Source organism: Sorex fumeus, unplaced genomic scaffold, assembly GCF_029834395.1.
Source record: "Sorex fumeus unplaced genomic scaffold, SorFum_2.1 ptg000018l, whole genome shotgun sequence".
Taxonomy (NCBI): Eukaryota; Metazoa; Chordata; class Mammalia; order Eulipotyphla; family Soricidae; genus Sorex; species Sorex fumeus.
The window spans coordinates 1,198,093-1,214,000 of NW_026606075.1; the positions used below are offsets into that span (position 1 = coordinate 1,198,093).

At 45.3% G+C, this 15,908-nt stretch overlaps 1 protein-coding gene across 1 annotated transcript in view; it reads left to right on the forward strand.

Annotated features, from left to right (window-relative positions):
• Positions 1 to 6,401: 6,401 nt before the first annotated feature.
• Positions 6,402 to 15,908, forward strand: part of ST8SIA4 (ST8 alpha-N-acetyl-neuraminide alpha-2,8-sialyltransferase 4) — a 103,844-nt gene continuing 94,337 nt past the window's right edge. Inside the window, exons 1-2 of the mRNA XM_056112568.1 lie at positions 6,402 to 6,765; positions 14,143 to 14,274. Of these exons, the coding sequence (XP_055968543.1) occupies positions 6,653 to 6,765; positions 14,143 to 14,274 (245 nt within the window). The 5' untranslated portion in view covers positions 6,402 to 6,652. The remainder of the gene's footprint in view (positions 6,766 to 14,142; positions 14,275 to 15,908) is intronic.

The following is a 15,908-nucleotide window of genomic DNA, read 5'->3' on the forward strand; positions in this document are numbered from 1 at the left end:
TTGATCTTTGACAAAAGAGAAACACAGTATAATAATGGCAGTCGTTTTGAAAAGATGCTGAAATAACAAGATATGCACATAAAAAAAAACATATTCCTTACATTCTTCAGAAAACTTTATTCAAAATAGATAAATAAGCCTAAAATTTGGAAGTCATAAAACGTATAGTCTTCCATCTCAGCTGCATCTGTGCCCACTATATGTGTTGTAAATCATATATAATCAAAGAAATCCAAGCAAAACCAATAATGTTTCCACTACTCACATATTGATTTGGTCAGAAAGCATCACTTGCCTGTGAGGTGGTTAGTAACACAAACTCATATTTGTAGATATAATAGGATTTCCAGATGAAATCAGTTGCAATAGAGTTGAGGTTTTCATTTAAAAAAACACAAAAACTTAGTCTTAATAAAAGCCCTCTGGTAATTTTCTCCTTGCAGCACTTGCTCAAGTGAGTTGAAGCTTTATTTCCATACGAAACCTGCATTTGAATGCTAAGCATCATTAATTGGCAAGAATCTTAACACTGGAAGTAACAAAAATTGTCTTTAGTAGGTATTTGACTATAGCGCTGCCATATAATCTGGAGCACTGCACTGTCCTCCCGTTCATCCATTTGCTCGAGCAGGCCCAGTGACGTCTTTGTGAGACTTGTTGTTACTGTATTTGGCATACTGAATACGTCACGGGGAGCTGCCAGGCTTTGCCGTGCGGGTGAGGTACTCTGTAGCTTGCCAGGCTCTCCAAGAGAGGCGGGGGAATCAAACCCAGGTCAGCTGAGTTGGCCGCATGCAAGGCAAAGGCTCCAGCCCCTTTTTGCTCTAAGTCACTATAAACCTAAAACAAAAATATACTCTATTAAAATTCTTAGGGGACATCAAAAACCTCACTCTCAGCACACAAATGTCTACCCATTTCTTTCCAGCTAAAATAGCTCAGCCAACAATTAAAATACGATTCGCATTAAGTTAAGGGATAAAGTAGCATTTTAGAACAAGCTGCCATTACTTGCATTATTTATTCATAGGGTACTGTGTAATTGCAGAATTGTGCTGAATAAAGATAAATGCATTCTCTGTATTAAAGAACTGAAAGTCCAAAGACAGAAGGAAAATTTAAGGACACTTAATCATTTCTCAGCATTAATAAAAATGGACACTCTAATGGATGCGGGTCATGAACAAGACTTCTTTACCCAACGGGCATGGTTCCTGTACCTCACTCTATGTAGAGAAGACCAGACTCTTCTCAGTTTGGCCTAGCTGTTTATTTCTTCTTAGCAGCTTGTTGGAGTGAATCTGTCATGAGTTTAATTATCTTAAATAAGTGACACTAAGATATACTCCAGAAACAAAATGGTTCACCATGGGAAGGAGAATCATATAAATCTCATTAAAACTTTTCAGTCTTTAGAGAAACATTCTCCTGAAAATGGTGTAATGATTAGCAAACTTCAAAATTACGTATTGACATTTAATAATTGGAGAGTTTACTTTTACTCCTATATGTTTTTGTCTTTTGTGTTTCTTGAACAAGTTTCCATAATTAGTATTTTCATTTTGCTGTTGGTGCATTTGTTCTGAATAAACAGTTTCCCCTCATTTAACTTACCGCTTAGTATGTGATGAAAACTTAGTATGTGATAAAAACTCACTTTTTAAGTTCAAAGATATTTATAGCAAATGTACAGCTTAGAAAATATTGTTTCCCATTGTAGAATCTATGGAAGATTGTATTTGTTGCAGGAAGCACATGGTCAGGTTAAAATGCATTAGGCTGTGATCTGGGAACCAGATTTCTTTGACTCGCACAGGAAAAGTTCAAACCCAGTCAGACAAATAAAATATCGAAAAAGTTTTATTCAGGAATAGCAATACCTTCATAGGGACTATAAAATGAGGCCCCAATAACCATGACAACTGTCTCTGCTCCAGGATGTTTTCACATGGGACGCCCCAGAGGGGGTTGTGTGGGAGCCTTCCCTGCCTGAAGGGACCCAGCCCTGGCAGCCAACCTCTACTACCCAACCACTGCCATGCTCCAGGCCATTTTCAGGACCACGTGGCCACAAAGCAGCGGTGTGACACATCATAAAACACTTCCTACCCATTTTCCATAATTGCCACACCATGTTTGATGGAGTTCAGACTGTAGGCAACAAATCATAGAGAGAAATTTATATATATATATATATATATATATATATATATATGTTATATAGGAGAGAGAGTATCCTGCCTGCACGGGGGCAGAGCCTGGCAAGCTCCCCATGGTGTATTCGATATGCCAAAACTAGTAACTTCAACAGGTCTCATTCCCCTGACCCTGAAAGAGCTTCCAATCCTTGGGAATGGTGAGTAAGGAGATGCTGCTAAAATCTCAAGGCTGGGAGGAATAGAGATGTTACTGGCGCCTGCTTGAGTAAATCGACAAACAATTGGATGGCAATGACAGTGACAGAAATGCCTTAGATTTTAGGATGCAGATATAAAACTGCAGATTATAAAAAGCTCATAATCACAGGGGGAGAAAAAACACTGTAAAATTGGTGTATAGTGTCTTGGAATTTGCATTCACGAACTATGGCTCACTGTCACTGGTCTATGATTAAGCTGTTAATAGGTCGAGAGATAGCAAGACTATTGAGTTGAAGTGGAATCAGATTACTAGACCTGAAGTTACTAGGAGGATAAATAACTCACTTAGCTCATGGGCTAGGCTTTCTAGGTGGATCATGATTGAAGGCATACTTGGAATACAGACATTTCTACACAAATCCCTATTTGACATAGGCCTAGAGCTGGAGCAAATTGATAATTACAATATACTTAGGATATTTTAGAAAACAGGAATGAGTTTGAAATGGTGATTTCCTGGAGTTGATGTGCTAAACACACCTTGTGTGTGTGTGTGTGTGTGTGTGTGTGTGTGTGTGTTTCCCATCTTTAAGGCAGATTTCAAACTCTCAGTCCCAGTGATGGCCAGGGGTTATTCTTTACTCTGTACTCAGGTATTACTTCTGGTGGTTCTCAGGGAATCGTATAAGCATGCTGGGATTGAACCTGGATTGGCCACAGGTAATAAAAGCACCCTACCCACTGTACTCTAGACCCAATGAGTACTTTCCAATCCAATTATATCACTTTCTGTGGTCACCAAGCATTTTCAAACTGTCTTGGTGTCGTACGCTGCAGGTGGTATAGCTAATATAGAGCACTGTATTAGAAGAACAATATTGTGAGTTTATTTTGTCCTCTACCTTGTTTTCCTTGATTTCAAACAAAATTATTCCCCAATGCATTCTGGACTTCATAGTTCTCACTTGTTGAGGTGTTAGCACCTACAGCACACTAACTAACACTTACAACACATTAACTGTAAAGCACTCACAATGTGTCAACTCTGTTGGCAAAATCATATTCAGTTTCCCAGCATTGCTATGGTTGTGAACGGATCAAAGCAAGCAGGCTGAGATATTAATATGGTAATGGACAAGGGTACAGTAGCCAGTAATTCTTGAATAAACACAATGGTGTCTGCATGAGGAAATAACAGAATGCTGAAGCTATTAAGTTCTCAGTGTCTTCACATGGAATATTTTACCATGACAGGCCTACATTTCCTCTTTTAGATCAGTAGTATACCACATTCACATTAACTCGACTGTCTCATGTTCACATGAAAAATTTTAAAAATCACCTTTACTTTTTTCATTTATTTCTTTTGAGAGGGTTTGAAGACACGGGGTTGCGGACATGTCCAGTGGTTCACAGGCCTTACTCTGGACCTTGAGCTCAAGGATCACTCCTGGTGCTGCTCTAGGTACCAGATAAAGTGCTGGTGTTGAACTGGCTTTGACTGTGCTTGAGACAAACTTCTTAGTCTCGTACTATCTCTCTGGTCCCACAACAAAAACTTGCCCCACGACATTTTCTGTTTCCGGTTCTAATAGTACTAAACCGCCCCCAAGTTCTCAAACTCTCAGCATTTTATTCCTTGCTGGAATGACTCTTTGTCTTTCCTCTGCTTGAAAGTTCTAGTTTCCTGTCTGGCTTACTCCTTATAGTCACCGTTCCCCAGGGAACTTACCTCTATGTTCCCAGAATCACACATGCATCAGATTCTATCTAGAAGTCTACTCAGATGCCAGGGATAGATGGCAGATGCTGTTGATCGTGGGTTGTGAGGCTACAACAAAATTCCTCTATTTACAATCTGCCCTGTTGCCATTGAGTGGGCTTTGTGGTAACCTAGATGCTGCATCTTTTTCATCTCTGTGTGGTCAAACATTGCCTGACCCATAATAATTGCTCAAGATGAATTTAAGTGATGCATATTAGTCCATTACTGTCAGGGAGTGATGTTTTATTTAAAATTCAAAATGTATTTGTTTACTCTTTAACAATCTAAACTTTACTTACCTGGAAACTGTTGCATCCTCACAATGCATTGCCCACATCCACTCCATTTCACTCACTTCCCTTTAACTTATAAGAAGCTATTTTATAAGATTCTTCTAGCTGAGAAGTGAGGCTGATAGAGAAGCATTAATGCAAGTAGGATTTGCCTAGACATCAATAAACTCAAAAGGCTCCCCGTGGGCCACTTGTAGTGTCAATAACAGCTCCATAATTACTTGCTCCTTTGAGCATTTAAGACCCGATCCTTTAGTTTGCTCTGCTGTGACTATCAAGCTCTAAACCTGGCAGCTTCTTCATTTCCTAAAGCTGAGGGGAAGCACAGCAAACACTGGTGGGCAACTTAGTTTCTTAAATAAACGTCCTTATGGATGGGTTAAACTGTCAGTGGGTTAATTTACTTCAAATTTCCTTCTTTCTTTCTCTCTTTGGCTTAGTGTTGAAAATGGGCCTCACCCTTCCCTAGCCTGGGATAATGTAGACCCCAGAGACCAAGAACTGGATCCACAGATCAACCCAAAGGATAAAGGGTTTCAGTTGAGAGCCTGGAGCGTGTATATTGGTGGGAGCAGAGGGGCAGAGACAAGGAACTATGAGTTTGGAACCCGCCGTGTAGGCGGGAAAACCGTCCCTTTAATACAGTGCGGATTTCTCCTCCCCTCTCGGAGAGCCTGGCAAGCTACCTAGAGTATTCAGTATGCCTTACACAGTGACAAGAAGTCTCACAGTGGAGACGTTACTGGGCCCAGTGGAGAAAATCGACCAGCAACTGGAGGACAGTGTTTTGTTTTTATTCTTAATACAGTGCTTAAGTTAGAGAAGTCTGTGCACCCATTCCAAGCAGCCAGGCAATAAAGAGCCAAACCAGAGCTTGGTGCCACTAGAGCACTCAGCTGGCTCTTGTAAGGGCAGAGATCAAAAGACAGTGATGAGGATCTCAGAATGAAGACAGGAAAGCAGGGTTCTGAAGGGTCCTTCCTCCTTAGTACAGCGGGAGAAAGAAAACGGAAGCTGGGACCCTAGGAGGTGAGAGAAAAATTTGAAACTAAAAAACACATCACTTAGACTCCCATTCTTCCTTCTCCCTCCCTCCCTCGCTCCCTCTAGCCTTCCTATATTTACAAAGGATGCCTTTGGCGGTTATTTGTCGAACTCCTATTTCTCTTTAATGAAGTTTAAGTGCGATGGAAGTTCCTTTACTTCTGCAGGAGATGTTTCAGGACAGCAAAGCAGAAGACTCACAGAAACAACCTTCAGGCTCCCACTGACACCAGTCCTCCCTCGCTCTCCGTGCAGGACCCAGCTACATCACCATCTACCACCCATCCAGAGGCGGTGGATCAGCTGATTGGATCAAGTGTGCAATTGGACTTTCCAAACTGAGCTGAGCAGGGAGTCTAAAAAAAGAGTCCCACTCTTGCCCCCTCCTTCCCGAGACACACTCCACGGGCGAGGGCCTGTGCGCGATTATATTTGTTTCACCAAGGCGCTTGCGGACCACAAACCCTTTTGCAGGACGGGTCTCTCTCTACTCGGTACCTACTGCGGTCCCCTTTCCACTGTGACGCGGACCCTCTCCCGGCCCCGCTCCCTCTGCTGGAAAACTGAAATCAGTGTCCCGGGGGGCCGCCCCGACTTCGTCCTAGCGTCCCGCGACCGCAGAGTGATCGGGCCGGGGATGCCGCGTCTGGCGAGGGTGTGCGTCGCTGGCGCGCGCCGGCGAGTGCGTGGATGCCACTGGGAGCCCGCGAGCGTCCCCCGCGCCGGGGCGCACGGCGCCAGCGACGTTCCTCTCGGAGCCGCCGCCAGCCTAGCACGGCAGCAGCAGCCTCCGCCCCCTGGCTCCGGCGATTGGCTGCTTCTGCTCATCATTTCCCTGCGAAGAAAAGGGAAGGGCCAGCGACGCCCCCGAGCCCGGCGGCAGAAGCAGCCGCCACCTCCTGTGCGCTCGGTGCCTCGGCGCGGACCCGCACGAGCTCCGGGGAGGCGGCGCCCCGAGCCGGGTCGCCAGGCGCCAGGGCGAGCGCGGCGAAGAGCGCCCGCAGACTCGGGGCTGGAGCCCCCCGGGGAGCCCCCGCGATCGGCACCGGCGATCCCGGCTGGCGCGGGGCTCCCGATCGCCAGCGGTTCCCCGCCCGGCGCGCCCCGCGTCTCCGTCTCCGAAAACGGAGTCTCCGCGTGCGGCCGGGGAGAGCGCGCCGGGGCCGGCGGCACCTTCCCGGGCGCCCAGGATGCGCTCCATCAGGAAGCGCTGGACCATCTGCACCATAAGTCTGCTGCTCATCTTCTACAAGACAAAAGAGATCGCCAGGACCGAGGAGCACCGCGAGACGCAACTCGTCGGGTAACGGCGCGGGTCCCCGTGGGGCGCGGCGGGTGCGGGGCGGCCGCGGGTCGGAGCGTGCGGGCGCCCCGGCGCGCGGCTGAAGCCACAAAGGCGCTGCGGGAGGCGTGCGCGCGGTCAGCCCGCCCTCCCCGGCGCCGGCGGCGGCGGCGGCCGCGGGGACAGTGGCCCTGGCGCTGGCCAGCCCCGCCGGACAAGTGTCTGCCGGAGTGGAGTCGAGGGGCGCTCGGCACCGGGGCTTCCCGCACCTCCGGGGCGGCCGTGCCCGGGCCCGCCAAGGGGGCGGTAGGGCCGAAACACCCGGTCCCCAAAGGGCCAAGTTGAGCCCTGAGCACGGGAAACGCGTTTCTTGCCTCGAGACCCCTCTTTGGCCTTGGGGTTCGTGCGCGTCAAGGAATTTCAGCGCGGAAGTCCAGTGGCCGAAGGGGCCGCCTTATTCACGCTCAATCCGGTAGCATGCGCGCGAGGGGCCGGGGGGATGGGATCGGGGTGGCAGCTTTTATAAAACAGGGTGCTCCCCCGACACCCTGTTTTTTTTTTTTTTGAGCGAGCCTAGATGAGTTCAGGACCTCAGCAGCCCGCCCCCACCGCCAAGTTCTTTAAATATCGCACTTCCTTCCTCTCCCCACCTCCCGCCCCTGCGCCTTTGAAGTGGACAGGGGGTGGCCTGCAACTTTGGGGCGCTGGCTGCGCGGAGAGAGCGTTTCCCCGGGGCGCGAGCCTGCCTGTCAACTCTGCTCAAAGTCCTCCCCGGGAAAGGCTCCCGCGCCTGGGGGCGTGGGTCCTGGGAAGTGCCTCCGGCGACGAGATGCCCGCGGGGTTCGGGGTTCTCTCTAGTTCTGGGAGGCCGGGGCGGTGGGCGGTGGGGGGTTTGGGGGGTGGAGGTCAGGAGCATCCCTCTGGGCTACGGGGAGGAGGTGGTGCCCGACCCCGCCTGAACGTGCGTTCGTGCACGGAGGCTCGCGCAGAAAACTTGCTGTGCCGGATTTCTTTCTCCAGCGTCTCTCTTTCCTGAGTCCAAAGGAGTCGGACACAACCTTGTCCTTGTAGGACAGGAATTGCTCTTTCCCGGGAAACTAAATGCCACCGGGAATCGCTATTTTTTTAAAGAGCACTATGAGACCGCAAGTGCCAATGAGAGACGCTGGAAGAGATTGAATGAAGCGCAATGGGTGGGTGTCGAGCAGCCGCCAATCTAGACACGGTCTATTCTGGGGGGTGTCGTCAGGGGAGCAGACTGAACCAAGACGTTTCTCCCTTGCACGGGGACCGGGCTGGGTTGCAAATGCATCCCGGCGCGAGGCCAGAAGGAAGGACTTGGGGAGGCTGAGTGGCCAGCCCTGGGGGACCCAGGCTTCTCCGGCAGACAAAGGGGTCTCTGGGAAGGTGGGGCCCCCGCTCACAGTGGGGGAGAGGGGAGGCTGGGCCACGCAGGTCGAGGTTCTTTGTTCCCTATCGAGCCCAGACAAAGCGGCCCCTCGCCCCGGGACTCCGGAGCGGTTTGGAACCGGGTCCCCGCTGCCGGGCGCAGGGTGGGCGGGGCCGGGAGGCGCCCCAACGCCGCGCAGGTGTCCGGGCCGTGCCCCCAGTCGCGTATAAACGGCGGGCGGGGAGGGGCAGCGCGGCTCCTGCCTGCAGCCCCCCGTTTCCCCTGCACCCCGCGGGGCAGCTCCGGGACGCAGTAGGGCGCCGCTGGAGACTCGGGGGAAGCTGGGACCGCGGGAGACAGAGCGACCCCCTTGGGCTGGGCTCCAGCCGTCTCGGACTCCCCTGCAGCTTTGCATCCCCTACCCCGCCCCTCTATTTTTGGCCCTCCCTTCGCTGCCCCCCTGCTCCGGGCGATCGGCGGGCGGCCGCTGGGGGTGCGCGCACACCAGGAGCTGCGGGGAGGCGTGCGCAGCTGGCCGGCAGCCCTTCCTGCACCGGTCCGGCCCCGGGCCCCGGGAAGAATCTCCTAGACCCCTCCCAGGCCTCAGGCTCCTCCTCCTTAATTAAAACCCGCGCTTGCTGTCCTGCCGGGGGAGGCCAGGAGCCTGCTGCGGGCTTCACGCGTCCGCTGCCGCTCAGAGGTGTCCTGGCTCGGCCGCAGCTCTTGGCTCGGAAACGCGCAGTCGGGCCCGGGCTAATCCCCCTGGGGGCTCTTTCCCGGCCCACTCCGGACCTAGCGCCCTGAGCGAAAGCTGGGGCTCCTCCTCCAGGCTTTTGTTTCTGCCTCCCGAGAGCCCGGAGGAGTTGATCCTTGGTAACGGTCCAGTCTGGTCCTTGACTTCGCGGCTGGCAGCCGGGCTGGCTTTGGGACCCCCGCACCGTGGTGGTCAGAATTCAGGCCAAGCGCGCCAAAGAGAGGCAGGCAGGCGGCAGGCTCCCACCTTTGGGGGGCACTGCATGCCTTGCTAGTGAGCAGCTGATCCCATCAAGTGCTTCTGAGGCACCCTCCACACCCCACATTCCCGGCGAGTATTCACTCTCCGAGTAAACCATTTGGCAGTGGATGGGCGCTGCGTTTCTCTCTGACCTTTCCGTGTCTAAAAGTAGAGTGTAGACAGAGTCAGTGCAACCCAAGACTTCCTGCATAGCGGAGCAGCCTGGCAAAGAAAACCCCATCACGCGTTTTCTTCCCAACTCTCCCTGTTCTCATATTTCTAGAGGAATATTAGATGCAGAGAGGAATATTAGATGCATAGAGGAATATTAGATGCATGTTCTTTAAAGGATTGTTTGAAGAAAGGACTAGTGACTGTTGTTAGATTTTCAAAACTTGCATTTCCTTCTGCACAAACCTGTTCATTGCCCTGTATAAGGATTGGCTAATAAAGTTTAACTCAGAAGGCATTGGGGTGGGGAGGTGGGTGTGTCCTACAGTGCTCTGTTCTTGACCTACTTATTCCCTAGCGTGAAAGAAGAGTACTTGTTTCACAACTGCCACCAGTTTTCACTGTTTTTTTTTCTTTCTTTTTTACTGTACTTGGAATTTAAGGGTGCTGGAAGAAAGAAATACAGGCATGCTCGTTTAATGAGATAATATACTAGAAAGTGTTACACAAATTTCCATACCATAAAGACATCATGTTCATGGTGTTATTTTTTTAAAAAAAACTTGACACATAGTATTTTTTTGATAAGTGAAATTTTAACTTTTTGTCAAGGAAGTATGCCCTTTGAATTTCGCTGTCATTTAGGTTGCCTCACAAAATGCTCACTAGCATTACTGCTGAAATCATAATAGACCTGGCAGTGATGGTAATTGATCATCAAAATTGGAGAATTAGCATTGTCAACAAATTAGACCCACTTTCTTCTAAGATATCAGAAAATTGATTCCTCTTGAAACCGGGGAAATTAAAAATTTTCACCTTCCTGTGGCATTTCAAACTCTACGAGGAAACACGAACAATGTTTACTCGACACATAGGTAATGGGGGAAAAAAGGTAAAGTTATGTGCTGTTTGTGTTCAGGTCTAGTTGCAGGTTATTTTCCTCTAAAAGAACTTTTATGAATTTTATTTTAAGGAGGAAATTTAAATTAGTGCAGATCAAGCACATTGATTGCAAAGTCAAGTCATAAAGGGTTTTCAGTGTGGTTGAGTTTAGGGTTCGGGGGCCTTATTCTTTTTATCCTATTTGTTATGTACTGCAGATCCCATCGAATAAATTATAGTGATGTCTGGAAGTTCACACTATAAAGACAAAAGTAGCTATAAATACTAACCATAACATGACTAATAGTAGTCATTACAGTTGGATTTTCTTGTTTTTCTATTTAAGTATTTACACTTTACGTTCAGAGGAAGCAAAAGTCTGTTATATTTTTCGAGCCACCCTTGGTGGTCTTCAGGGGCTACTCCAACTATTCTGCATTGCCGGAGGTCAGACCTTCCTCTTCTCCATGAAGAGCTTGTGTGCAGCCCTTTGAGCTCTTCAGGTGGTGCCAGGGATTTGAACCAGAGTCTGCAGGATCCATACTTGTGTAGTAATTTTCTGCCCCCTAAAGAGTCTTTTTAAAGATATACTACTTCCAATCTCTCTCTCTCTCTCTCTCTCTCTCTCTCTTGGCTTTTTGGGTCACACTTGGCGATGCACAGGGGTTACTGCTGGCTCTAAACTCAGGAATTACTCCTGGCAGTGCTTGGGGGACCATATGGGATGCTGGGAATCGAATCCGCGTCGGCTGAGTGCAAGGCAAATGCCCTACCCTATGGGCTGGAGCGATAGCATGCCGTGCACGTGGCCGACCCGGGTTCAATTCTTCCGTCCCTCTTAGAGAGCCCAACAAACTACCGAGAGTATCCCGCCCTCACGTCAGAGCCTGACAAGCTCCCTGTGGCATATTCGATATGCCGAAAACAGTAACAAGTCTCACAGTGGAGAGATTACTGGTGCCCGCTTCTGCAAATCAATGAACAAGGGGAGGGCAGTGCTACAGTGCTACAGCGCTGCAACTTCCAAAGCCTCCAACGAAAATCACTGTCACTGTCACTGTCCTCCCGTTGTTTATCGATTTGCTCCAGAGGGCCCAGTAACATCTCCATTGTGACAATTGTTACTGTGTTTTGGCATATCGAATATGTCACAGGTAGCTTCCCAGGCTTTGCCATGCAGGCGAGATACTCTCAGTAGCTTGCGGACTCTCCGAGAGGGGTGGAGGAATCGAACTCGGGTCGGTCATGTTGGCTGCATGCAAGGCGAACGCCCTACCGCTGTGCTATCGCTCCAGCCCACAAATGAAAATATCTCTTCATATTGATGTTACTTTATACAAAAACATTTGCTTCAGTCTCAGATTATACTAACATGGCGAAGTGTGACCATGGAGTTATCTTCAAAATTCAATAAGTTTCATTTGGATAATCACTGATAATCAATGAAAATAAACTAGAGATTTGAATTGAATTGAATCATAGTAATGCAGTTGATTTCATTACTGTAAGACAGTTGTGAACTTTTAAAGAACTTTATAAATATCTTCCAAGTTTTGAAAGACTCCATATCATTAAGCATATCATAGTAAATGTTTCAAAAAACATGTTGAAAAACTAAATCTATATGTATGTGTCAGGAAAGAGATCTTCTACAGGTATTTTTAAATGATGGTTTATGTAGATTTTTACATCTATAGATAGCTATTGGTGGTAAAAATAATTACAATTACAGAAATCTGTAGTTATCAAAAGACAACACTATCAGAACAGTTATTTAGGAGATAAAGAATGGAAATATTCCTGGCCTCTGAAATGGTGAGAGTCTAAGCAAAGAGTGCTAGTACAGCACACAGAGTGTTTGCCTTGCATGTGGTCCACCCAGTTTCGATACCCAGCATCCCACCTGAACACCACCAGGAATTATCCCTGAGTGTGTAGCTAGGAGTGTGCCTTGAGCACTGCCAAGTCTGACCCCAAACATCTCTTCCACACAGAAAAATAAATGGTCAGAGTCTATGGACATTATCTAGATAATCTAGCTTCAAAGTAGCACTGTAGCACTGTCCTCCAGTTGTTCATCTATTTGCTCCAGTGGGCCCAGTAACGTCTCCATTGTAAGACTTGTAGTCACTGCGTTTAGCTATCGAATACGTCACGGGTAGCTTGCCAGGCTTTGCCATGCGGGCGAGATACTCTCAGTAGTTTGCTAGGCTCTCTGAGAGAGGTGGAGGAATCGAACCCGGGTCAGCCCAGCTGGCCCCGCGCGAGGCAAATGCCCTACCGCTGTGCTATCGCTCCAGCCCAGCTTCAAAGTATGAAGTTTAATTCCTGTTTCATCGATTGCCATTCACATCTAGTTACTGTTTTAACTATGATTATTATTGCACATGTAATGTATAACTGACATCTGTACTGTTAGAACATATATTTCATGTTTTGTTTCCTTGGACTGTAAATGTTCTCAGAAAATGATCATTATCAGCTATGTATAGGTTTTAAAAGTTAACTTTTTCTCAACAGGAAGTTTAAATATTAATTTTAATGAGTTCTAAAGTTCATAGATTTCTTTATGCTCTGAACTACTTCAAATTTAAACTACATGATTAAAAGTAGAATGCAAACTGAAATACAAACTCAAATCCTTCAATTATAGAATTCATTTAACAGCTGTTACAGACGCAGTATTTCCACTGATAGTTGGAGAGGATTATCGACGTAGTAAATACAGATTCAGTTTGTGTAACTCAGCAAATAGTCACGTTACTTTTAACTAAATCCTTCAGAATCTAAAAACTTAAAAAGTAACATAAAAAAAACAAACATGTATTAAAAGGTCTGTTCCCGCAGCAGGTGTGTTTTTGATTCAAAGTTAATAGTTCAAAATACAATATCTCTCTGTAAGTAGATGCTGTATAAAATGTATGCAGAAAACAGTCTACTCAAGAATGAACTGTTTTCATTGCAAATGCCTTAATGTTCTCCTATGCATTTGTCACCATTATTAACACTGACATCAGCATCACTGTGATGAAACACTACTATGCCACAAGGTATAGGTACCTGTTCAGAGGGGCTTTAGCACAGTTGATATTCTGATACGATAAAGTACTAGGAAGACCATGTGCTACCTGATTCCCACCTACTCCCCCACACACATGTTTTCCCACTACCATCAGGAAAATATCTCAATATTGAAGAGTTTTGAAGCCAATGTCATTTTAGAAATGTGTTGCTCAATAATGCTTTATAAATTTCTTTCATATACAGAGTCCAGCTTTCTCCACACAGTCTTATCATATATATAAGATAATGATTTTTGCAATTTTTAAGAAATGAGAAATCCACTATGGCTTAGGAAGAGACTATTGTCCAAAGGCATATATAGACTTGCAAGTGATAAAATCCCAGCATGGCCAAATCACTTGATAATTCAAGGTCTTCCAAACAAAAGCACATTCTATTTTGTCTGTAGCTTCTGTGGAATTGAAATTGTAATCTTGGGAGTCAGAATTATACAGATGCCGGGGAGTTGACCAAACATCCTGTCTCTATTGTCTGTGCACGGTGGGGAAGGAAAGGCTGAAGTGGATCTGGGCTTTGATGAGAGTATTTTTTCCCTTAAATATCACAAAGGCTTTTTCTTTATCTGAAATGGTTTATGAATAAATGAGACTTAGGGTATGATCAATGGTAGAGCATTTGTCTTGTGGGTTCCTGGGTGCAATGCATGGCAGCACTGTAGGAAGAAAATCTCCAAAAGAATAAATATAAATAACTATTGATAAAGTCACATTCACTTAATGCTTAGGATACATTTCATCATACTCATCATATTGTTTCTGCCGACATTAAACAATGTCTCTAAACTAATAGCAGTAATATATATCAGATTATGTCCTATACTTCTTCGAAAAATGCTTGTTACTATTAAATCATTGGCATTTTAATTTTGTTTCAGAGATGGTGAACTGTGTTTGAGTCGATCACTTGTCAATAGTTCCGATAAAATCATTCGAAAAGCTGGTTCTTCAATCTTCCAGCACTCTGTAGAAGGTTGGAGAATCAATTCATCTTTGGTCCTGGAGATAAGGTTAGTTTCTTTAATAAGAAACGGTAATTTCATATCATGTTTCTGAATATAGTGGGCATGGCAAATACATTTAATGCTTGATTTATATTTTAAGTCTGAGCATTTTAATTACAGTGAAATAGTTTTCTATAACTTTCCTCACAGAAGGATGAGATACCATAATACTGAAATCATTAAAGAATCATATATGTGTGTTTTAAATATACTATTACCTTTATACCAATCAAATACAATATTCAACAGAATACCATTTTTTGCTATGCATTTCTTTAGTCTATCGCTGATGATGGATGTACATTTTAAGAGTTATTCTTTGCCTCCAATAAGTGATACAATCTTGTGTTTTCTCACTCTATGTTTAAGAAAAAACCTATTTATATTGCATCTTGTTAAATATTACAGATAAATTTGACTTATCTTATAAATGACATTATCTATGTGAGTCCCTATAATAATTGTCACAGTATTTGGTTTTCCTATGAAGGCTTGATAGATAGTATAGCAGGTAAGACTCTGGCCTTGCGTGATACTATCCCAGTTTGTTCCTGGTCCCTTTAGCACCCCAGGAATGCTTCCAGAGCACAGAGCCAGGAGTAAGCCCTGAGCACAGACAGGTGTGACCCAAAACAAAACCCCTTCTCCCACAAATATAGAAACACAATGTTCGGACTAGACCTTTCTAATTGTGACCAATTAAGCAGATGGTTTTCTTTATAATTACTTTCTTTTGCCAGTTATCTTTGAACTACAGTACATAGGTAAATTAATTTTAAATTAAAGAAAACAACCATAACATTCAAAATGACATCATGATATTTTTTCACACTGAGAAAAAATGCTAATCATTCAAAAACTGTTCATCAACATAGAGATTTTATAAAAGAAGGCTGTGGTTCAAAGTATTACTTGTGGACCTACTTTTATATATTTATCACCTCTAGACTCATACTTACATAAAATATAGATTGTAAGCATCCGATATAAAAAAAGGAGCAGCCAGATACATCTTTAGAGTATACTTAGCAATTCACAGAATGAATCAAAGCAAAGACGGTTAGTACATTCTGTGACATCCTTGACAGAGGATCTGTGAATTAAGAAGAGAGTTGCATTCCGGAAATGCTGGAAGGGGTTGATTAGTGTGTTTGTCAAACTTTGTTAATGATGGGACAAGGAAATTGGAAACAAATCCTGGTAATTTCAGGTGGTTGCTTTTAGTTTAGGAGAAACTTAGAATTTTTATCTGTAGGTGGAGTATGAAAATGAGACCAAGAGGAGTCTGATTACAAAGTTTATAGATTAGTGTTTCCTGAGTAGAATATGGTAAACAAATACGTATTATTTTACTTGGATACAAAAAACTCTGAAGACCAATGTTTAAAAAAATAGCACATTCACTAAAAATTTTTCATACTCTTCAGAAACATTAGCTGTGATCTATCAGTCTGACATTTCTACAACGAGGGTTTTCATCTCTCGCGATTATCTATGTGGTACTTCCCTCACTACCTTATTCCTTCATACCAGCCCCGGAATTCAAAATATGTATAAAAGTTTTTATAATTATAAGGAAAAAGTTATGGTAAGTGGGACTCGTTGGACATAATGTGGTTATTTGAAGATATATTAGAATT